At 39.2% G+C, this 24,408-nt stretch overlaps 2 protein-coding genes across 3 annotated transcripts; one reads left to right on the top strand and one right to left on the bottom strand.

Moving 5' to 3' along the window:
* Positions 1 to 2,198: 2,198 nt before the first annotated feature.
* On the bottom strand, positions 2,199 to 5,159 carry htr5aa (5-hydroxytryptamine (serotonin) receptor 5A-a; the record flags this gene model as incomplete). Its single annotated transcript, XM_079451541.1, has 2 exons — positions 2,199 to 2,534; positions 4,461 to 5,159. 2 exons carry the CDS (start codon positions 5,157 to 5,159, stop codon positions 2,199 to 2,201), a joined length of 1,035 nt encoding a protein of 344 aa, XP_079307667.1.
* A 3,357-nt stretch (positions 5,160 to 8,516) lies between these two features.
* On the top strand, positions 8,517 to 23,610 carry paxip1 (PAX interacting (with transcription-activation domain) protein 1). Of its 2 annotated transcripts, none has more exons than XM_079452394.1 (21): positions 8,517 to 8,962; positions 9,478 to 9,612; positions 9,760 to 9,803; positions 9,956 to 10,019; positions 10,107 to 10,217; positions 14,530 to 15,153; positions 15,362 to 16,232; positions 16,418 to 16,512; positions 18,275 to 18,367; positions 18,646 to 18,783; positions 18,908 to 19,029; positions 19,711 to 19,895; positions 20,013 to 20,056; positions 20,197 to 20,264; positions 20,341 to 20,443; positions 20,740 to 20,908; positions 21,302 to 21,402; positions 21,619 to 21,753; positions 22,827 to 22,902; positions 23,014 to 23,074; positions 23,278 to 23,610. In XM_079452394.1, the coding sequence occupies exons 1-21, from the start codon at positions 8,882 to 8,884 to the stop codon at positions 23,291 to 23,293; spliced, it is 3,336 nt and encodes a 1,111-aa protein (XP_079308520.1). In that variant the 5' UTR covers positions 8,517 to 8,881; the 3' UTR covers positions 23,294 to 23,610. The 2 variants fall into 2 exon arrangements, with proteins under 2 accessions (XP_079308520.1, XP_079308521.1); XM_079452395.1 differs by having other exon boundaries at positions 8,764 to 8,962; positions 23,014 to 23,078; positions 23,282 to 23,436.
* Positions 23,611 to 24,408: the final 798 nt, after the last annotated feature.

Below are 24,408 nucleotides of genomic sequence, written 5' to 3'. Positions count from 1 at the left end.
CACATCCATTATTCATGTCTCCATTCCAGCAGCAAATTTCTTACCTGACACTTCATGATCCAATTAGTCCTTTAAAAATCTATTTTTGTAACTGTGTGTTGAAAACGCAAAAAACATTCTACAACACTCCGTTTGCAACCAACCGAGCCTTTGGTCTGTCAGTCTTTTGTGTGTATTCAGGTCTTTCAAAAGGGTTTCTTTAATGCCTGAATGCTCACATGCGTGATCGAATAAACAGCTATGTAAAATAAGTTGCAGTTTACAGTTTATTAGGGGCGACATCTTGATTTGACTCCAAGCCTCATGAAGCCTGAAGATCAAAGCATCCTCATTGAAAGAAAATGAGAGCTGAGTGTTATTAAATAGAGATGAATGCTTTCAATTGTTGAACCCCTTTCTTTAAAGCCCCAATATTAGAAAATATGTCTACAGCCCTTAATCAGTTGCAAGCATTTTGCTCAAGATTGCTTCTAATATTAGTGCTATTTCCGCCACTTGATCATATGCCAGTATGAGAGAAACAGAATGAATGGAATTCAATGGCCTCTAAAGATGACAAGCCGCATGATTTAATTTACTATCACATCGGGGAGTTAATGAACACTGCTGATCAATCATTTTAAATGAGATGACTTCAGTCCAAATGAAAATTATATACATTGCATACTTGCAGCTGGAATTTACAGCTCTTTCTGTACAGAAAAAACTATAAACAGCTATAACAGCCTCATGCAAAGCATTCTGGGAACAAAAAAAAAACAGAAAAAGGTTGATGAGGATTTTCTAGTTTTTAGTTATTTGTTGCCAATAAATTTGATAAATAAAAAACAACAGTAAGTTACTGCCAGCTAGCTGCATTATTACAGCAATTTTTTAACCTATTTTGTGCACATTCTCGCGGTCGGTCTCCAAGGTCATCTGACCTGGACATTGTAACCATTCCTAGGACACGTTTTAAGACAAATCATGCTTTTTGTGCCGTGGCTCCCATAGGCTCTCTCCATCTAACACTGAGAACTATGAGTTCTGTCGATTCATTTAAAAGACATCTTAAGACAAACCTTTTCGGGCAAGCTTTCGACGAACAGTACTGCTAGGTGTTTTTTAATCGTTGGGATATTTTTATACTTAATTTGTCCTGATTGTACATTTTATTGTATGTTTGACTGTTTGAGTTGTTTTATGTTTGCCGTGTTCATTGTAAAGCACTTTGTGACTTTTATCTGTGAAAGGTGCTCTATAAATACTGTTTTTTACTTACTCATTTGTGTCTGTCTGCATTTGAATGAGGACCAATCGTGATCATAATGATCGTGCAAATGAATGAAATGATCTGCCGACATGAAACGTATTTTGCATATGCTCCTCAAAATGTCATCACATTCCAAAACAGTGCCACTAGTAAAACATCCTAAACAATATATTGCCAAAAAGCTGTCGTCTAAAATATAGAATGTGCAAGCGACACTGGCTCTTTTTTGGTTTTTTATCTACTAATCAAGATCAAACTTCCACTTAATTTAAAATTTTAAAGAACAATAGGGATAAAGAAAACACACAAAATGTGTATTTATGAGAACTAATTCATACAATAATTTGAAACTTGTGACCTACTCTACCATTTCTAAGCAATTTAAGATTTCATTTTGAAGACCCATTGAAGTGTCTTGATACGTGCAGGTCAATGCGTTACATAATTTCCATCTAAGCAGGAAGTAGCGGCAGGACTTCTGCCCCCTTTTAAAATAACTGGTGTAGCAATTAATTCCCCCACAGACAGACTTACATATTCACACTAAAAGCCAAATAAAACCCTCATAGGGACTATAACATTAACTCCTGTCACCCCTTTCCTTTCTCTCTTTACTTAACTATATCAAATGGTTCATTAATGTAACAGAGGAACATTCTTAAAGTCATTCAGTTAAGACAACCCTCAGATGACAAATATAAAGTGATATAAACTGACCACCTTAATGCAGCGGACAGACTGACATTTTGAAAACTCCGGATCAAATCATCCCTTTGCTTTCCAATGAAATACTCAGACATGGTTTCTTCAATGCCTTTGTATTTTGTCTGTGTGAACCTTTGATTACTGAAGCGTTCAGATAAACACACTTCCCAAATCCTAAGGGTGGTTCGAAATGGCATTTGTGATGAAGCAGAGCTGTCTGCTATCTCTCAAGTGGCAGGGCTTAGCGCTGTCGCGAGAAGAGATTCCTGAACGCGTTATTGTAGTTCTTGTTGAAGGCTGTGTAAATGAGAGGGTTGAAGAATGAGTTGGAGTAACCCAGCCAGAGAAAGACGCTCTTCCATATTGGTGGTATGTTGCAGGAGCACAGCGGCGTGATGAGCTCGGTGAGAAAGAAGGGGATCCAGCAGAGGACGAACACTCCGATGAGGATGCCCACCATCAGAGCCGCTCGTTTCTCTTTCTGTTCTCGCCACGTCTCACTGTCGGTCTGGAAAGTCACCGTGGCATGACGCACTGTGAACACCATCTGAGGCTGTTGTCTAGAGGCCTCTTTTACCTGAGGGGACATAAGAAGCACACCATGAGTCTCGAATGTTACTGCTTTTAAAAACATAAAATCATATAAAAGCATCTTTTAATCAACTTTGTTTAATCTTAAAGCTGCAATTCGTAACGTTCGTGCGCAATTCGTAACTTGGGTTTAAAAATAAAAGTCATTGACCAAGTACATAATAAATCAGTGACGGTAAAAAACTGTAATTTTACAGGATTAATATATTTTTAATGTATTTTTTTAAATACGATAAAAATATGTTTTTTGACAGGATTTTTTATAGCAGGATATATAACGGTAAAAGGCATACTTCAACCAAAAATGACGTAATCATTTACTCATCTTCGAGTTGTTCCGAATCTGTATATATATCTTTGTTCTGTAGATTCACATTTGCATAATTTGCTGGCAACAGATAAATTAACATTAAACATTAACAAGTCTTGTATCTGTACAGAAAAACTATAAACAGCTAAAACAGCCTCATGCAAAGCATTCTGGGAACAAAAAAAACTGAAAAAGGTTAATGAGGATTTTCTAGTTTTTAGTTATTTGTTGCCAATAAATTTGATAAATATAAAGCTACAGTAAGTTACTGGCAACTAGCTGCATTATTACAGCAATTCTTTTACCTATTTTGTGCACATTCTCCCGGTCGGTCTCCAAGGTCATCTGACCTGGACATTGTAACCATTCCTAGGACACGTTTTAAGACAAATCATGCTTTTTGTGCCGTGGCTCCCATAGGCTCTCTCCATCTAACACTGAGAACTATGAGTTCTGTCGATTCATTTAAAAGACATCTTAAGACACACCTTTTTGGGCAAGCTTTCGACTAAATACGGTAAAAATATGTTTTTTGACAGGATTTTTTACAGTTCACATTATTTACAATGGTAGGCTCATAATAACTTATTTAGCTAGTAACTCATTTCAATTTTAAGTGCTCGGGTCTCATTTAGCAGTGTGGTTACCTCGTGCCTGTAAACGGAAAGAAGAGCCAGCTGTCAGACTATTGGCTAGTCTGCGTTTTTAGAGCTACTTTTGAATAACCATAAAGCTGGTTATGGTACACAGATCAGGCAACCCAGCTTCATTCACCCAGATGGGCAGTGCCAAAGCACAACCACTTAATTGAAACTCTGCAAGTTTCAGAAAGGCCAACACAATCCCATTGAAATTGGTAACTATTTTACAAGGTGGCTTGCAAATTCTTATAAACTTGTTTGATCTTATTTGTACATTTTAGTACAATTTTCCTTCATGCAAGTTACGTTGGGTTTAGGGGAGGGGCTTCAGCATTGTGTTTTTCCTAATAACCGTATACGTTTTCATTTGAGTGGTACAAATTAGCCACCTTATAAAATAGTTACGAAATCCCGTGAGATCAGGTAAAACATGGCACATGAGCAAAAGTAACAGACTGCAGCTTTAGGGTAACATTATGGTGACAAAACAAAATGTCAATGTTCATAGAACTTGAGCAGTGATATTATGCGATGATATCTATTGGAATGGCCATGAAAAAGGCTTAAAGCATTAGCTTTGAAACCTTGGAGGTTTTTCCATCAATTCTGTCAGAACCATACTTTGCCAATCACTCCCAAACCCACTGAAGTAGAACAGGGTTGTAAATAAAGTGAAAATAATGTGAAACTAATAAGGACGGTGTCAGGATTACTATTCACTAAAGCATTGTAACTTTTTAAAGCATTAAAAGTTAATGGAGAATGTTAAGTTTCAACTGGCTATCAGTTTGCTGTCTAATAATGTTTGGTGGAAAAATGGCAGAAAAGGAAGAGACGGATGTAAACAGTTTCGTCATTTCAAAGTATTTTGTTGCTCAAGAAATTCTCTGCGCATTCAGAATACGGCTTTATCTAAAGTGCTCTGAAGTTAACGTATAAAATATCAAAACATGACTAGTACCTCTCCAGCCTCTGCAACTGGAGTGATGGAGTTGGTCTTCCTTGATCCAATACGGAACTTGGCAGCTTTGTATATCTTCCAGTAGACAAACAGAACAACACAGAGAGGCAGGTAGAAGGCTCCAAATGTGGAAAAGACGGTGTAAGATGGCTCCTGGCTAACCTGGCACTCCATGTCCTCTTCCGAATACGTCTGACCCCAGCCAAACAGCGGGGAGAGGGAGATAACGGAAGAGAGCATCCACGTCAGGCCCATCATCACATTGGAGATCTTCTTGCGGGTCTTCAGGGTATACTCCAGGTGCCGTGTTATGGACCAGTAACGGTCAAGGGCTATTGCAGTCACGTTCCAAATGCTGGCCGTACAGCACAGGACATCGAAAGATATCCAGACCTGGCACAGAGCCCGGCCCAGCTTCCAGAGCCGACCGTTGAGCTCATGGACCAGACTGAGAGGCATCACCAGAGCGGCCACCATAACATCAGATATGGCCATGGAGGCCACCAGATTGTGGGGCACACGGTGAAATGATCTGACTCTGAGAATGGTGACCAGGACAAGCATGTTCCAAATAAACGTGGCGACCACAAGCATGGCGAGCAGGGTAAACGTCAGGACGCTGAACACAGTCTGAGGCCTGAAGACGTTTTCATGTTCTGAGCTTAGATTGAAGGAGCTGTTCTGGCTGACATCGGCCATGTTATTGAGAGAGCTTTCTTTCTGAGACCGAGACACCTGCTAAAGCTGTAAAAAAATGAGTTACAAAGTTTAAAAACAAAGGATTCATGAATATATATTTAATATAGTTGTAAAACACAATGTTGTCAATGGAAAAAAGAGTGACACTGTATATAATCATGAAAACCTGTGCTGGTTTGTGGATGTACTGTACAATAAAATGTTACAAATTCATACCACCTTGAGAAATTGTTGGTGGTTTTGTCATATGTCGTGCCACATCTAGGGAACAATTTTACAACATTTATCACATTTTTTACATTCGGTAATAAAAACATATCCTAAACTAAACCGACATGAAAGAGAAAATATGTCAATTATCATCTTCTTGAAACGGAAGACTAGAGTGGAAACACGTCTGAGTGTTTTATGTGAGGATGCCTTGACACCATCCTTCATCTTGTTAAAATGTTATATTGGCAAATAAATAATAATTATGAAATAATTACTCTCAAAGATGAAGTATAATTGCCATCTAACCCGCTGACCAAAAAATCCATAGATAAATGAATAATCCAAATGTCATTTACTTTGTAACTTTAAGAAAATGTTTGGGTTGCCGTTTAAGTTTTGGAATTCAAACGTAAAATACAGCATTATAGTCTTCTTCATAAATTGGCTTGTACGTACATGTGGATGCTTAATTGCTCCTAACATCACCTGCTCTATATATATGATCAAAGTGTCTGTATTCTGATGTGCATCTTGCTGCGAGCAGAATGTGATGAAGTCTTTGAAAATCTGAAATCTATAATTTAGACCAGGTATTCCTATATTACCATTAAATTCATTACAGAGTCTCAAAAACATGATGGAATATATTCCATCGTTCTTTGTGACTACATAATGAATCTGCCGTCGAAATCCATTTGGGCTGTGTCTGTTCAAAAACGTAATAGTGTTTCAGAACAATTTCAGTGTGAACACTGGCCAGGCCGATTTAGCATTCGAATATCATTTACTCGAAAAGACCAGGGACGTAGACAGTTACAACACCTCAAACATGAACACACAATATTTTTAGTCTATGGTCAAAATCAAACATCGGTTCCACTTATATGACAGTGTGTGCTCTTCCAGTGTACCAAACCAGCAAAATACTGGTAACTTACATGTATTTAATATGGTGTAATTTCACAGTTATGCGGTATATTCAGTTATAACATCACTGTTCAACTGAAAAGTGCTTCCAATTGTTCAACTAGAGACAGTCTTTTATCAGTTTTATGCATGTGTGGGAGGTTTTGATTTTTATAAATCGTATAATTTCTTTTGATCAAACTTGAGGTTTTTAAAAGACTGTCATCTACTCTGACACAACCCCCAGTCTTGACTCATTACTTTAATGACGGTTAAAAGAGTGCAGCAGCTAAGGGCTCATCCTAATCACACATACATCACTTGTTCTCTCTTCACAGCAGAATCCTTTAAACATGAGGCACCATTAACAATGAAATACTTAAACCCTCCTTAATATTCAGATGATTCCCCCATCACTATGTTTTTTTGCAATGACAGATTTAACTTATGAGATAATTTGATAGCATCCTGGATGACTATTTCACGTCAGTGGCTCAGACATGCTAAAATACATCCTCCATAAGCTCTTAAACCATTTAGAAACCCTTAGTTTAACCACGATATTAGTATTAAAACTATAAAGTTAATAACACGGCAACAATCCACCAAAAACATGGTTATTACACTACACTTACACAACATTACAATGGTTTGAGCCATGATTTGACCACGGTACATTTTTAAAGGGACAGTTCACCCAAAAATGAAAATTCTGTCATCATTGACTCCCCCTCTTGTCACTTCAAGCCTGTGTGACTTCCTTCCTTCCGCCGAACACAAAAGAAGATATTTAGAAAAATGATGTTTGACCGAAAAGCGATGGCAGCCGTTCCCTTGCGTTGGTTTTGTGTCCATACAATGTTTGTCAGCTGTTCGGTTATCAACATTCTTCCAAATATCTTAAAAAAGTCATACAGGTTCGAAATGATAAGAGGGTGAGTAATGACAGAATTTGCATTTTTGGGTGAACTTTCCCTATACAGACCTGTAGGCTGCTTGAAGGAATTGCACTGATTTCCATAACCTGGGCATTGTTTCTTGTCAAGCTCTGCTAGTGAAGTAAAGTGCACGCATGCATTTAAAACTCGTTGCACACCGCGTGTCTATTGTTTACATCAATTTATAGACATCCTCTCTGGCACCGAGACACCAGACACAGAATAACAATCGAGTCGCCCAAAGTAAACGAAAGTGAGGGACGAGAAAATACTAGAGAGCACGACAAAGGTTTTGCACAGTTCCATGCAACATCGATACTGTACAAAATATGTCATAAAACTGTTAACATCTGTTCCAATACAGTATCGTTCACTATGCGCACAACGTTGCTGCGCATCGCAAGACAGAGAATGCATTCACGCACAATCTCATGTCCGTATCTCCACAAACTTACCTTTGAGATGTAAGAAATGTTCGCCTCGGTGAACACAGGTTGAGTCCGCCAGGCTGTTTCTCTCAGGAGGGCAGCAGGAGGAGTGATGATCTACTGCGGCTTTCTCGAGAGCAGATCACACTGTGATAGAAGGAACATGGTGTTTTATTATCAAATCCTGGGAGGTGTTTGCGGTGAACGGTGTGTTGTGTTCCCGTTTTATGTTTTTCTTAATCGTCATGAGTTAAACTAGGATAAGTCCTTTCATTTATATAGATCGTTTCTAGATACGTGCGTTAAATGAACTGTGCAAATAGCCTCCACACATTTACATTTATGCATTTGGCAGACGCTTTAGCGACTTGCATTATACTATACATTTTTATATCTAAGTATGTATATGACAAACAAATACACATTCAATGAAGACACCCGAAGACATGTGTGATGGGGTTTAAACGCATAACTCTTGAGAACTAGGAGGAAGATTCAAAGAGATGCTCTGTGCTTATTGACTCCGCGCATGCAGGATAACTTCACAACAGGATAATGTTGCGCATTTGCTTACCTCGGAATAGAAATAAAGGCAAAATGTGTACAATTAAATCAATTAATTTGTTTGTATAAAAACAAAGATTCATGTTAAGGTTTATTCAGGGTCATGATTCGGGAATATGCTCGGTGGACCGGTGACATTTGCAAACACACGCAAATCGAAAACTGCCGCAAATCAAATCAAAGTGCTGCTAAAAATTACATTTCTGCCTAATAAAACATTTTCATTGTCGAAACTCTCAAAATACAAATTGGCGCTTCATATTTGGCGCGTTTCTTGATGTAAATAAACGCGAAGACGACTTTACTCCGCCCACAAAAGCGGCGTGTTGCGCAAATATAGGGGTATCAGTAAATACGCGGTGCACTTTTAATGTGACAAATCAAAAATCAATTAAACCTGCCAAACTATCTGTGAGATATAACGCATCATGAAAACAAAAATGTATACTTGTTCTTGTACTTTACATATGTGCGACAAATGTTTCTTTATTTCAAGGAATCAGTCTCCCCCCGTGTAAGACATGAACGCGTCCAGAGCGCCGAATCCGCTTTGGCGCTTCGCTTCTGTGCCCCTTTGCTAGCAGCCGATTCTGTGAGGGGCCGGTTGAATGCTAGTGTGACAGCCGCATAATGCTTACTTTTTGCTGTACGTTTATTTAAAGCAGGCAAAACAATGTCGGAGGACGATTTGAAAGTACCGGACGAGCTTTTCAAGGATGTGAAGTTCTACGTGGTGGGAGACATTGATCAGAAGGTAAAACTGACAAAGTGTAAGCTGTTCGTTTAGCCTGTTGGCTAATAGTAGCTGAATGACTTCTGTTAGCATGAAAGCTAAAAGACAGTCCGCGCATTGCCTAAATTTGAGGGTTGTGCACTTTAGGCAAAATACATCTGGGGACAGATCGGAGTATATTTTGCTATATTTGTTCAGGTCGCTCCTCTTGTTGCATATTTTCTGTCTAATTACCAACTGCTAGCAAACGTCCTGCCTTTAGCCTGTTAGCCCAGCTTCTCCCATCACTGACAACAGTGCGTCTGTTATCATCTTTAGCACCTTTTTCTTTTATATACCCCTAACCCTTTGTTGTCTTATCTGGGTTGTCAAATATTTCTTTACATTGTTTAAATTAACAGTATAACCCAGTGATCTTGATATAGACCAAGATCAGGCAACAACACTCTTATAGTAGTTCCATTAAGCTGTGTTTTCTATGAATGAATACTGGTATTGTGACAAGGCGAGGATAACCTGTTGACATTCCCGGTTAGGTTGTGCGACTCCTGAAAGCGGGGAAAGGAAAAGAAGTGTCATACAATGCACTCGCCACCCACATTATAGCAGAAGATGGAGATAATCCTGAGGTTGGAGAGTCCAGAGAGGTCTTTGACTTGCCTGTTGTGAAGGTAAACATATAAAACTGCACTGAAGGGTTTACACATTTATACATGGGCACATGAAAGTGAGTAGCGTGTGAGCACTTAATGTTACTAATAAAAGTTTGGAGTTGTAAATGTGTGTATTGACATTTTCTTCTTCTTCTTCTTCTTAAGCCAAGTTGGGTGATACTGTCCGTAAAATGTGGAGACCTGCTACCGTATCCTCTTATGATTTGGTTGTGTGAAAACATCTACGCTTAGAAAATAAACTCATAATAATTCACAATGAACCCCTGGGAATTGATCCCTAGCAAAAGTATTTAGTGACACGTTTGTTTCATTGTTTTAACCTTGACCAATAGTGAATCAGAGTTACAGGATTTTCCCCAGAGTCTGGACAGGTATTCTTTGGTGTTACAGCTTGTCTTCCACATGTAAGTCTCTACTTCATATTCTAGCTAATCTATATGTTGTTGTGTATTGGGTGACGCAGTTTTGATCTTTTGTTATTCTTTTTATAGCTTTCAGGGGATCTGAATGCATTTTGGGCCTTGATAACATTTCACGGAGGAGACTGTCAGCTTCATTTCAACAAGAAATGCACCCATCTGGTTGTTCCTGAACCAAAAGGGGTAAGTGCATGAAGTCTTTATGTACACAATCAGTGATTGCTATTGGTACTTGTGGTGAAAATGATCTCGGCTGATCCGTGATCCGTACGGATCATGCTCTACGGTTTTAAGTTTACTCATCATAGAGTAAAAGATAGTTTGAGTGCGCCCTCTCTCTATCTGGACGAGTACAAGCGCATTCTTGTGTATATCCTAACTTTAACTGCTGCGTAAAGCATGTGACCTGCAGATGAACTGTAAGTTTATTCATCATAGAGTAAAGTGATGGCCTCTGACCCTGTGTCCAGTTTAAGCGCTTTAGCCAGTATCTGTTCGGGTACAATATTAAAGCGCATTCTTGCAATCATATTTGGCAAGTCAAAGCGCTAATGACGCGATTCACGCGTACAAACACGTACCACTTCACAACCTTGGTTCAGGAACACATTTAAGAAGACAAAAGTCGGTCGAGATACTTCATGATCGCCACCTCATAACACCGGTCACATTTACAATCTGATATCTAGAGATTCAGTTGTGAGCTACTCGAATGGATGTTTATTTTATGTCTTTTTTTAAATGGGAGATTTTCTTTCTACCTTTACACAAATGTAATATAATTCTTAGGGGTCCACAGAATGTGTCTGTGAAGTTTCAGCTGAAAAGAAGGGTCACACAAAACGAATGAGAAGCTCTGTCTCTCATCTTTCACAATGGGCATATTTTCAAACCATACCCACTGCATTCTATATGTGAAAGTACCCGTCACAAATAGGGATGCTCCGATCCACCTTTTTTGCTTCCGATACCGATTCCGATACCTGAGATTCAGTATCGGCCGATACCGAGTACCGATCCGATACTAAGGTAAAAAATGTAAAGTGCACAATTACTTAATAAACTATGTGCATTGCAGTACAAGACATCAGGCTCGACTTAACATAAATTTCCTGATCCCGTAAAACAAAATAACAAACTAATGATTCAAAAATGTAGTAAATAGTTTATTAAACCAGCACCGGTGCAAAACAAATGAAAAATAAAACAAAAGTGTTCACTATCTTTGGACAAAAGACATTCAAAATTAAAGTGCAAATTAAGCAGCTGAATAAAACAACAGCTTCACTAGCTTGATAAACGGGTATAAATAAATGGAAACAAAATCTCTTAATAATTTTTAAGAAAGTGCAAAAATAATTTAAAAATCAATTCGCAATAAAGCAGCTGAAATTGAGCAAAAAAGTAATAGCTTTAATGCTTTAGATATATTTAAAATAACATGAATCAGATCTTTTTAATGCTTTAGTCACTAAAGCAAAGTCCACTTAACTAAACTAAAGTTTTAGTTTAACATCCAACACAGAAACAGATGAATAAAACACTAGCTTCCCTAGCTGAGTAAAACTGCTCATGTTTGTTGCATTTAACGTGGCATTTTGTGGCACAAAATTCTCATCCAACCAGTGTGCGGTTAAACTTAAAAGCGACACGGGGGACACGTCGCAGCTCCAGATATCTGTTGTAAAACTCACCGCATTGACATCTTTAATTTTTTCGGATATGTGTTTGCAGACTTTTCGGTACAGTTCAGGTAGAGATATTTATCAGATAAATATTTACGCTTCGGCGTGTCGTACTGCGGCTCCAGGTGGTTTATAAGGAGTCTGAAGCCATTATTCGCAACGAAGGACAGCGGTTGCCTATCCATAACAATGAAAGCGGTGGAACTTATTGGCGTAGCTGTTGTAAAATAACTCCAAATGACAGATATTTTGGCTCGCTCCATGCTGTTCGCTGCTATATGTTCACGTGCACTACGTACAGAGCACGTTGCTAGCGTATGATGTCGCACGTGCTAGCGTATGATGTCACACGTTGCGCAATGCACAGCCGCCCACGAGAGAGTTTAAGCGCCGCTGTCTCCATGAACTTTTACATCGTCTAGCACAAATTTTATTTCAGATCGGGTATCGGTGACAAATTGCACCGATACCCGATCTAGAATTTTATTACGTATCGACGCCGATACCCGATACGAATATCGGATCGGAGCATCCCTAGTCACAAACCATGCACACTGCTTTCTTTAAGTGAAGGTACTTAAGACAAACGCGGTTTCTCTTGAAAAGTAACGTTAAACAAGTGAAAGTAATGTTACACAGAACAATCCCACGTGTTTACAAGCCATACACATTGCTTTCTATGAGTGAACGGACAAATGTTTCACAATGACATTTTATCTACTTTTAAGTTGCCACAGGCCCCTGGGGTCTTACTTTGTACCTACTGGTACTGCAATATCTTTATCTGCAGCTTTGTGTCGTTCAGTCTGGAGGATTTCCATTGAAAATAAAATAAATATATCGCTCTTTTATCTCCTGTGAGGCTGAGAACAGTGTTCTGTGCAGCCAACAACAGAACAGTTAGCATGCTTACTTTTGCCATATGGTGTTGGAACTAATTCACGGCAGCGCCATGGGTGGACACATGAAGGGGCGGTAATATTATAATAAGAACCACTACTTGCGTCAGAAGGAGAGCGAAGTCTGATCGGCTCGTTTTCTCACTGGCTTGCAGAGAGTAACCCGATTATAGCACTTAAACATGGAAAAAGTGAAATTCTCATGACATGACCCCTTTAAATCATGTTGTTAAATAATCTGTTTAATGAATGTGTTGATATCTTCAGGGTACTTTCACACCTTTATTTTTATAAAATTCTTTAACGCCTTATATAAGCGCCCGTATTTGAGCATTTTATTGACTGCAAAAACAAATTATTATTATGATATATAATAACAAAACTATGATGATCATTTACATTAGCTAATCTGAAAAGTGATCCGTGAAATGATCCGAACCACGAGTTTTGTGGTCAGTTGCACCACTAGTAATTGGATGTCAATTAAGTTATATTAATGGATTGTGTTGTGTCATTCGGAATCAACACATCTGTGTTTACGTGGACACATCGGATTGGATTTATTCAGTGTCGTCTTTGCACATGCGCACAACTTCCTCATTCGTTTATTTATCTGATCAAGTGTTTACATGGCCTGTCAAGCGGATTAAAAACGGCATAAGCCACCTTTTCAATATGACTGAAATTTCAATCGGTTTGCGTATTTTTAATCTCATTGACGTATTTATATGGAGTGTTTTCACTTTTAATCGGATAATATTGGTCCATGTAATCGTAGCTAATGTCTAGTCGTCTCCATTTCTTTCCAAAGTGAAGTGAGGGAGGTGTGTGAGAAGCAACAGCTCAGTTTAAATTTATGGCTAATGGAGTTCCTTTAACAGGTGCTAGCTGTTTGTAGGTTTACGTCTGTGTGTAGTTGCTGTCGGATCAATTGAGGGATCCGGCTGGTATGTTTTATTGGACTTGGTTTTGAGGCCTTTGGTGCTGCGTTAAAAAAAAGGTTCAGTTTAATAGCCCTTAGCTTCACCGTCTCTGTTTTTAAAGCCTGCTGTTATAGGATGCTTAGGCCACTGGTAATCAAACTAATGTAATTGGTAACATCTGGGCACCATGATAAAATGTTTCTGATCAAATAGGGATTGGCATTTTTGATCATATTTCATTTAAGAATACTGGAACAAGTACTTGATTTATTGAGGGCGTGTCAATTACAACACTGATACGAAAATGTATGTTGATAAGTGAGAAGATTGAGTAAATCACTAAATCAACACCGTTAGACCCCTGTCGCATTTCTTTCTGTCAGTGTCTGATGGTTAAGTCTCTTGTGCTCGTCTGACTTGTCTGTCTGACAGTAGTGGTCTCATCTGACATTTTTTCTGACATCTGCTCATCTGTGACAAAATGGATATTAGATTAGATTAGATTAGATTCAACTTTATTGTCTATTACAGGGATACTTCTCCCAAAAATGAACATTCTGTCATCATTTACTCACCCTTTTGTCATTTCAAACCTGTACAACTTTTTTCTGCACGACACAAAAGGAGATATTTAGAAGAATGTTGGTAACTGAACGACAACAGTACCCGTTCAATTATATTGAACAGACACAAAGCCAATGCAAGTCAATGGCTACTGCCGTTGTTCGCTTACCAACATTCTTCAAAATATCTTCTTTTGTGTTCTGCAGAAGAAAGTAAGTCACTAGACGGATGTCTATATATCATGCAGACACAATTGAGAAATAGTCAGTGTCCTTTAATTCAAATCTACATATTGCCTCTGCAGAGATCTTTGTGTTTCTTAATTTTTTTAGTGTAAGCATAAATCTAATATGTCAGATAGAAATTATGGAAGTAGTATTACTCCTTAACGTGTCCTGTGTTTGGGTATTTCTGTCTGTTTTAGGCAAAGTATGAGTGTGCTTTGCGGCATAGCAACATTAAGATTGTAACCCCAGAATGGATTTTGGACTCTGTAAAAGACAAAAACAGGAAGGACGAGGCTCTATATCATCCACGCCTTACAGTATACGAGGCACCTGAAGAAGAGGGTAGCGAATATGAAAATGAGAGGAGTTCTGATGGGAGCTACAGCGACAGACGGTCACCTCGCAGCCGGCGGTCCAGCCCTACATCATCCCGCGACGGTTCCCCAGCAGGCAGGCGTAGCCGTTCACCCTCACCCAAACAGCGGAAACCTGAATTGATGTTTGACGACTCAGACGACTCGTCCCCAGAAAAGGAGGATCGCAACCTGAACTGGACCCCAGCTGAGGTGCCACAGCCTGGTCCCGCCAAGCGCCGTCTTCAGCCCGGCAAAGAAACGGGTTTGATCAATCTCTGTGCCAGTGTTCCACCTGTACCTGGAGGCTTTGGTGTGCCAGATGCTCGGATGGGCGGCCCAGGTGTATCTCTTGGGGTGGAGAGACCGGAGGCAATGGGTGGATGGAATCCAGCTGCCAGGACGCTTAGGAATATTACTAACAACACAGACACACAACAGACCTCACGACCCTCCAATGTGGCACATGTAAGGATATTACATTTCCTATAGCAAGTTTTTTATTAAGCTCACAGGGCTGGGGAGTATGAAAACGTATGTATATATGTTGGGGTCATAATAACCCACCCCTGTTAATATATAAAACAAAGAGTAAATTCTTGAGGGGTTTTTCCCTGTAATTTGAGAGTCTTGCAGTATGAATTTTGTATAAATTTGACTTTTTTCTTGAATTTAGATCCTTCAGAGTCTTTCGGCCTCCTCTAAAGGTGTGGAGCACATCGGAAATCAAGGTCAGCCTGGTGTTCCCAACCAGATTCTGTTTAATCCAGTCAAGACTCCGCATCAACTCCCAGCCGAAGCACAGCAGCAGTTATTGCAACAGCAACAACAGCAGTCACATCAGCTACCACCACAACAACAACAACAGCAGCAACAACAACAACATCCACAACAGATGGCACAACAGCATCCCATGATGCATCTTCAGACGCAGCTGCACCATCAGCAGCAGCAGCAACAGCAGCAGCAACAACAGCAGCAGCAGCAACAGCAGCAACAACAGCAACAACAACAACAACAACAACAACAGCAGCAGCAACAGCAGCAGCAACAACAGCAGCAGCAACAACAACCACCACAACAGCCACAGCAAAGCTTCCCTCAAATGCCTCAGCAATCTCATCAGTTCCTACAGCAGCAGATGCATCAGCAGATGTATACGCAACAGCCCACATTCCAGCAGCAACAAATGCGACCACAGCAGCTCCCTAGGCCGCCCTTGCAGCAGCATGCGTTGCAGCAACACTTGCAGCAGTTACAGCAGCATAGGCTTCAGTTGCAGTTACAACAACAACAGCAGCAACAGCAGCAGCAGCAACAGCAAAACCAGCAACACATGCACCAGCAGCATTTGCAGCAGCAACAGCATTTCCTGCAACAGCAGCTTCAGCAGCAGCAACACATGCAGCAACTGCAGCAGCAGCAACACATGCAGCAGCAACTGCAGAACCAACAAGGTCCTCAGCATCAGACCCAGACCGCACCTCAACCTCCAATGATGACTGCACAGTCACACCAACTGTTTGGCCATGAACCAGGCCAAGAGAGTAAGTGCAATGGCTGCTTCTCGGTGATAATACTTAGATGAGTATGAGTACAATGCATATTGTTTGACAACCTTGGACGCCTTTTTATGAAGATTTTAACAGTGTGTTCTGCTGGAGCACAGATTGCTCTTGACTGAAACAATGCTAGTGGATTATTAATATTATGGCTTTTTCTTCCCATTTAGTTCCTGAGGATGGCTTTCTGGCTGGCTGTGTGTTTGCCATTGCTGACTATCCAGAGCAGATGCCAGATAAACAGTTACTGGCCACGTGGAAAAGAGTAAGTGCATTTAGCACAACTAAGTTGACAGTATGACAGCTGCTGAAATATGACAGTAATTGTACTTTTTTCACAATTCATGTCCTTTTACAAACATTTGTTTGTGGTTTCTAAAAGCTGGGTTAAATGTGTCATTTGTAAAGTGTTTTGGTCTAATAATGCATGTGTTTACATAGTAACTTATCCGTAATAATAGTTTGACTTTAATCACAGTAGGGCTATTAACACTTGAAATGGTTAACCCGTGGTTATTCTAAACCCTGGGTAAACAGAATCCTGGGTTATCTGTTCCACATTTCGCACTGCTTATAATTTACCAGGGGTTCAGAAATAGCCCTGGGTATTCATAACTTGATGTTTCACACTGTACATCACTAAACCCTGGGTTAACATTCATATTTGCATATTTGTGGTGTCAACAGTCATGATTGGATAAATACTGCAGCGTCAAACTGACTGAATAAAATAGTGCGTGGTCCCTTTAAATGACCGAAAACCTAGTTGATTTTCAGCCGTTAAGTAAATTATGCAAATCATTTTTAGCTGTTTTAAGCCTCCTATGATATTACTCATAAATAAACAAACAAATAAAATACTGAAACCATTGTTTCTGTCCCTGTGAACAGCTTGTGATATGAGGTTGAGCTGTTCAATTGTTGATTGGGTGTCCGTTGCTAACTGTTTCAACAGCTGGTCGTATCATTCTACCCCCGCTCAGTTTTACACTGCGTTTGTTGCACTGCTTCCTTTGGGGATGCAATTTCCGTATATAATAGGTTCTATGGTCTTTTGTCACGTCGAATTGTGCCGCTAGTGTGCGGTGTAAACAAGGTTGTTTCGGAAGATATGCTCCAGAGACCCGCGCTTCTTTGATAACGACAGTACAGATGTTTTTAAACATGTCGATCGTGCGCACAACTTTAAACAGGAGTCCATGTTCAAAAATATATGAAAAAGTGCTTTATTTACAGTGCATGCATCTTCCTGCGCACACACACTCATCTGACGTGATATCTGCAGTATGAAAGATGTATTTATATGCTTTTTGTCAAAAGCGACGTTTAAAAGAAGATGAGACATAATAACATCAAAACATTATTTACAATAAAACTGTAACCACTGGCGCATCAGATGTTTAATTGCATATTTTAGTAATCGATTATTTGTTTTATGCATTGAAACCGCAATCGTTCACATCTGCATCGAGATGCATCGTAAAAACAATGATTTTCAACAGCCCTTGTATTGTTTCGGTATTACATTTAGTTATAAAAACTGGTTAAAAACCTCATGATAACAAGTTGAAAAACTTCAACTTTAATATATAAATTAAAAAGTAAAAATATAAACAAACATGTATAAAGTGCACTGCACAAGAACACAACTGTAAAGAACAATAATACAAATCTGATTTGATCTGAAATCCAGAATTAAAATATAATATTAAACTTCTGTTTTACTAGAACAAAATATTTATTTTCACTAAATCAAAAACAAGCTTTTGTTATGGTTTAGTCACTCCCCAAGCATTCACGTTGAAGCGGTTGATGTAAAAGAAGCAAATGTGCAAATTTAAACAATTCAGATTTTAATGTATTACTAGTAATTCACTTTATATTTATAGGTGTGAATGATAACATTATTTTTACTACAAATATTATATTATTGAACACCATGTGCAATTGTAATACTTACTCCTATAAAATGAATCTCTTTGGTATTTTCTCTAGTTTTGCCAATGGTCCTTTTCTTTTGTACACAGATCATTCAGGCATATGGAGGGAGTGTGGACTCCACTCTCAGTCGCTGTACTCATTTACTTTGTGAGAGTCAAGTCAGCAATACGTATGTCCAGGTAAGCCAATAATAAAATCTCATTTAAATAATGGAAACTGAATGATTTACAGCAGTTTTATTTGTTGTAAATTACCACACAGTCTATTTCATGATAAGCAAGTGAATAATTCAATATGAAGTGGCACGTACGCTATCCCCATCGACTCACCGTCCAGTGTACAGCATAGTTGTTTAATTAGTGGAAAAAGGCCTGAATGTAATGTGTCTTTTTTAAGGTTACTCTGTCGTGACATTTACTAATGATCCATCATTAAGCGAACTGTTTTCCTGTGCCAGGCACTGAGAGAGGGAAAGCGCTGTGTGACGGCTCACTGGCTTAACACTGTTCTCAAGAAGAAAAGAATGGTCCCCCCTCACAGGACCCTTCATCTTCCCTTCAATTTCCCTCCGGGGGCAAAGCCCAGCTCGCAGCATGTAAGAACCAACGCTTTCCTGGTGTCTGAGAGTACATCATAACAGTAGAGTATTTATATATGTGCATGGTGACTTATTTAAATAATAGAGACATGTCTGATCGTCGTTTTTTGTTGTACTTTAGATTATTTCTGTGACTGGATTCGTGGAAAGTGACCGTGATGATCTGAAGCTAATGGCCTATCTTACAGGAGCCAGATACACGGGCTATCTGTGTCGAAGCAACACTGTGCTCATCTGTAAAGAGTAAGAACAAGTTTAGTGTCTTTAAGTTTGAGGCTCACTTCTTGAAAAACTGTTGAAATGAAGAATTCAATTGGACAGATTTGGCAGAGCCTTTTTTATTAAACTCAAAATGGCAGTAAAATTGGTGTAATAATAACAATTGTTCCGTGCCGTCAGTACTGCCGTGAGGTTAGATAAAAGGAAAAAAGGTTATTGCAGCCTATAGGAACATTGTAAACCATATTCCACTACTTCAATGAGCTGGAATACGTAAGTGATGGAGACCCATTATTGTTTAAAGCTTTTCTCTGCTGTTGATTGTCAGGACTCTTTGTTACATTCTCTCATTCAAAGACACATTCAACCTAAATTCCCTTCCAAGGATTTTTAACTTGTCAGCTTTGCGAAAGACTTAAAAAATGCTTCACATTAGTTTCACAATGCACTGTAGTTGGTTTTGCATTTCTCTGGAGGGCATGCGTGACTGTTTTTAGTAAGAATTGGTAAAATAGGACTGTGCGGCAGCATTTTTAACCATTGCAAACAACATGCTGTAAATAGAAAAGTTTGATGTAGTTGCAATACTGTAACTGACACCTGTAAGTTATAAATGCCGCTCAAAATTGTAATTGTGATTTGGTATGCACTTCTTGTTTAATGTCCATTTGCTAATATGCTATGCTTTTATCGCACTGTCATCAGACCAAGTGGGCTGAAATATGAAAAGGCGAAGGAGTGGAGGATCCCATGTGTTAACGCCCAATGGCTGTGCGACATTTTACTGGGAAACTTCGAAGCTCTGCGACAAATCCAGCACAGCAGATACTCTCAGTTCAATTTGCCTGAACCGTTGGCACCCAACTCGCATCTTGTGCACAATCTTCTGAGTAAGTTAATACCTCCAAAGTCAACAAAGGAGCTTTGAGACGTATAGTTGAGTTATGATGCTGGCATTTTTCCAAGCTGTTAAGGAGGTAGGTCATAATGTGCTGTTTTTCGCTCAGGTGCTTGGCACGTTCCTGTGAAGATCTCACCGGAAGTGTTGGCGGTGAGTGGGTGCCCACACAGACTCTGATTGCTTTCTGTTATGTGTAATGCTCGAGTGGGGCAGTGGGTTTTTTACATTTAATAGCAGATCTCGGTGAGTGGAGATTTACGCAGTCATTTCTCTCTTGTTGCCTCACGCAGAGCTTACGTCTGCAGCAGAAACAGAAGCAGACGGATGCTAGCCTGCAGCCGCCCAGCAAGAAGCCCAAGTGAGTTTGAGATTGCTGAAGACATTTCCGCACTTTAACAGCCGACAGCTAATATTGTTACTCTCTTCATTTACAGACTTGAAGAGTTGCCAACACCTACTAAAAAGCTTCCCCCCGAGTCCACGCCCTACGTGTTCTTCACAGGCTTTGAACCACTACAGGCTCAGCAGTACATAAAGGTAACCAAACACACACAAACACATTTTTTAATGAAAAGTTGAAGGTAGTACCAGTCACCAAGGAACCGATTCATCTGAAAGCACAAATGGGCTTTTGCTGCACATCTACGTGCACTCTCTGCTCCTGCCCTCGAGGCTGATGGGACATGTTTCGAAATGGTTCATTTCCTCTGAACCATTCGAGAGCGCGGTGAAATATATTGCTCATCTCAGACAAGATTCAGTTTGTAACCCTCACGGTGTTCTGCTCACCCTCCCCTACATGTCTTCATCCTCTGTCTCTTTCTCCGCCGTAGAAATTGTATGATCTTGGAGGTGAAGTGGCCGACAGCACTCAGAAGTGCACTCATCTAGTTGCCAACAAAGTGACAAGAACGGTGAAGTTCCTCACTGCAATATCTGTAGTCAAGCACATAGTCACTCCCGAGTGGCTGGAGGAAAGCTGGAAAAGCCAGAAATTTTTGGGTGAGTCGTGTGTAGTGCGAACGTGAGGTCTGATTTATATTTTAATCAATTTCGACGGATCTGAACAGCCTTGCTTCATATCTAAGAGCAGATGTTTTGTAATAAATTAAATATTTATATTATGTGATGAAACCATGGAATGGAATATAGTTGGTTCCTGAGGAGTCGGGTAGTCTAAAAAAATGATCAAACAATGCTGACAAGACTTGTAGTCATTTGTGCCCACTCGAAATTCACTGATAAAGAAATTGTATTCGATACGATGATTGATTTTCCATGCCGCTGGCTGATTGTAATATCTCGCATGAAAACCTATCATCTTTAACACATAAAATTATAGATTCAAGCGTGCATTTGCAAAGACCGATGCTAATATACATGCATGTCTTCCAGATGAGCAAAGCTATATGCTTCGAGATGCAGAGGCAGAGGTGCTGTTCTGTTTCAATTTGGAGGAGTCACTGAAGAGAGCTCACGCAACACAGCTCTTCAAGGTTAGCATCACAGAGGACATTCAGTCCCTCCACTTCATCACTTCCCCACTTTACTGTGCATGTCGGCGTCCACGTTAGGGCCTGTGATCTCAGAACAATAGGCCACACAACCAGCCTTCAGCGTATCTCAGCCTTGACACGCGGCCTAATTGGATGTCACAGAGAAGAGGCTCACTGATGGGTGTGTGTTCAGTCATATCACTCTTCTTTTAACAGGGGAAGTATTTCTATATAACACCAGGAATCTGTCCGAGCCTCAGCACAATGAAAGTAATAGTGGAGAGCGCCGGTGGGAAAGTGCTCTCGAAGCAGCCCACCTACCGCAAGATCATGGAGCACAAGCAAAACAAGGTACGCTAATCAAATCCCTGATGGGGGTTGCGTGGGGCTGTTACATTGATGAGGATGCTGTGCCAGACTCGGCGCTCTCACCTAATGAACATCTATTTGCAGCCGGCAAACACTGTCGTTTTGTTCTGTGGTTGGGATAATAACAGTCGTGAATGTGAGTTCAGGAAGCATGAGGAATCATCCAAAATAATGGTGCGTTAAAGAAAACAAATGGTGCATTGAAAAAAAATCCTGAAATATTTCTAGAAAACATTTCTAATTCATAAACCCTTAAATAAAATACAAGGGTGATTTTTATCATAAAAATATTGAATTTAATTAAAAATATGATTACTCATTATTATATGTTATATAATTGTTTGCATGTCCAGAGTTTATTAACCTCTCAATTTTATGAAATGTTTTTATTTGAATATAGGCTACATTTTATATTCTATTAATATGACACAAAAGTTTGTAGCACACTAATGTATCAAATAAGAGGTAATGTGCAGTCAGCCAGCCAGTGAAATAAACAGGGTTGAGGTTTATATCTCTTACCAGATGTATTTTAAGATATGTATGAAAATTCCAATGTTATCCATAAACTATTCCTAAACACCTTCAATGCACTCTCACTGCAGTAACTTGCAAAATAGTGATTATTAAATAGAAAAATGTAGCGCTAGTATGAGATCAGACGGGAGCTCAATTATTAAATGTGGCTATTTGCAGTGTTCATTATTCAGAAATATCTGAATCTCAAGGTTTGTTTCTTCATCTGCACTGATCGTATTCGAGTAAAACCGTTTTGCAAAATGTAAACACAGGTCGAGAAGCACATCCGGTCTTGTATATATGGTGAAATCTTTGGTGAAAAGATATTCGTTTTTAGTTTGGTTATAAATGCTGTGTTGCTTGTACTTTGTTCAGAGGTTTGTGTAGTGTTAAAAAACTGAAACAAGAGAGTGCTTTTGGACCAGAACTCTTTACAGTGTATGTCTTCTGAAGTGGTCTATAATTCTTTCTATTGGTTGATGTAAAATTGTACTCCTAACTAATATACTGATGTCATTTATCCATGTTTGTTCTAGAATTTGCCCGAGATCATTCTAATATCCTGTGACAACGACCTGCATTTGTGCAGAGAGTATTTCCTGAAAAACATCGGTAAGAAAACCAATAAAACTGTACATTAAAAAGTATATATAGGTCTGAGTTTTCAGGTATTTCATAACTGATCTTATTAATTCCCTTTATTTATCTTTTTTTATTTTTTAGATGTGCACAACGCTGAGCTGATATTAACAGGAGTGCTGACGCAGTCTTTGGACTACGAATCATATCCTTTTAAAATGCACACAGGTTTTCACAAATAACAATAATTTTTCTGCTTCTGTGCCATGATCGGCGTAATATGCTTTTAGATCTTTAGTGGATTTCTTTAACTGCACAAATGAACAGCTGTACAAATATAATGCCTCAACAACTGAATTCTGTAAATTATGATGTATTTTGCTGGATTGTCCTCCTTAACAATCTCACATATAAATTTACATGATGTCCTTGTAAAGATATCAGTATTTTATGACTATGGCTGGTTCCCTGTTCCAGAAGAATGCTTCTTATTACATTTTAGTGTACAGTAATGTTAAGTTTTAATGTTTGTATTTTAATACCTAAATAATAAATAATTTGTTACCAGTTTTGTAAACAAAGTAACAGTGAGCCTAAATAAAGTGATGTTATTTGTAATGATTGTTCAAATGAAGACAAAGCTACGTTTTTACTGTGATAAATGTTTGCCCCTTTTATGGCTTTCAAATAAAATCTGATTGTGATTTAAATCTAGAGTGTGAACCGCACACTAAGTTACTGAATGAGTATTATTGTATGTCAGGTAAAAGATAATCTCAGTTTCCTAAATGACAAAAATGGAGTAACCAATGTTGAAAATGAATAGCAGCTTTGACAGGTCACGATACATGTTTACGCAATGGCTCCTAATCATCTCTTCTCACTGATGCTTCAGGGAGTACACAGGGTACTCTGTTCTCATTGAAGCATTCTTCTTTAAAAAGCATTATTCCTGATAGACAAAATTCAATTAAATGCTAATGAAGTGTTAGAGTACTTACCGGTGGAAGGCAATTGTGTGCTGTCAGACAGTTCGCCTGGGGCGATCCCCTGGCTCCTGAGCTGGGTGGCAGAGAGGAGCTGCCAGTAATGCCCTCTAAAATTGGATAAATTAAAACTTGCACAGCCAAGGTCATGTGCCAAAAATGCAAGGGGGGAACGAAAGGCTCGTATTCGACCTCAGAGTCTGGACTCGAGTGCGGAAAGGAGTAAATGTGCTCGCTCATGTGTTTTTTGAAGCTTATCTTTCATACCGCTTTAGAGAGAGCTTACAACTATTCCTTTGCATACGCTGCAAAATAGCCCCATATGCAGGTCAGTCAACCTCGCATGCAATACCACAGAAATAAGAATGAGCTGTTATATCTGTTTGCTTTAACATTGCAGCTCAGATTTTCATCCCAACGCTTTTCAGTTGTGGTTATCAAAGCACTGAATATGTTCAGTTGAGCTCGTAGAATTGCTTGACAAGCGTGAACTTGAGTTTGAAGGGTGTGTTTAAAGCTCCTTTTGTTCTAATGGTCAAATAAACAGGATCAT

The sequence above is a fragment of the Barbatula barbatula genome, assembly GCF_947034865.1.
Source record: "Barbatula barbatula genome assembly, chromosome: 3".
Classification (NCBI taxonomy): domain Eukaryota; kingdom Metazoa; phylum Chordata; class Actinopteri; order Cypriniformes; family Nemacheilidae; genus Barbatula; species Barbatula barbatula.
The sequence above is the reverse complement of the archived record's forward strand: the minus strand, read 5'-3'. Positions and strand labels throughout refer to the sequence as shown.

Excerpts from the sequence above, each read along its gene's own strand:
- paxip1 (XM_079452394.1), top strand. The coding sequence starts at position 8,882 with ATGTCGGAGGACGATTTGAAAGTACCGGACGAGCTTTTCAAGGATGTG. Across the intron at positions 8,963-9,477 it reads TGGGAGACATTGATCAGAAG|GTTGTGCGACTCCTGAAAGC; the intron begins GTAAAACTGACA and ends ATTCCCGGTTAG. Across the intron at positions 19,896-20,012 it reads TCTTGTGCACAATCTTCTGA|GTGCTTGGCACGTTCCTGTG; the intron begins GTAAGTTAATAC and ends TTTTTCGCTCAG.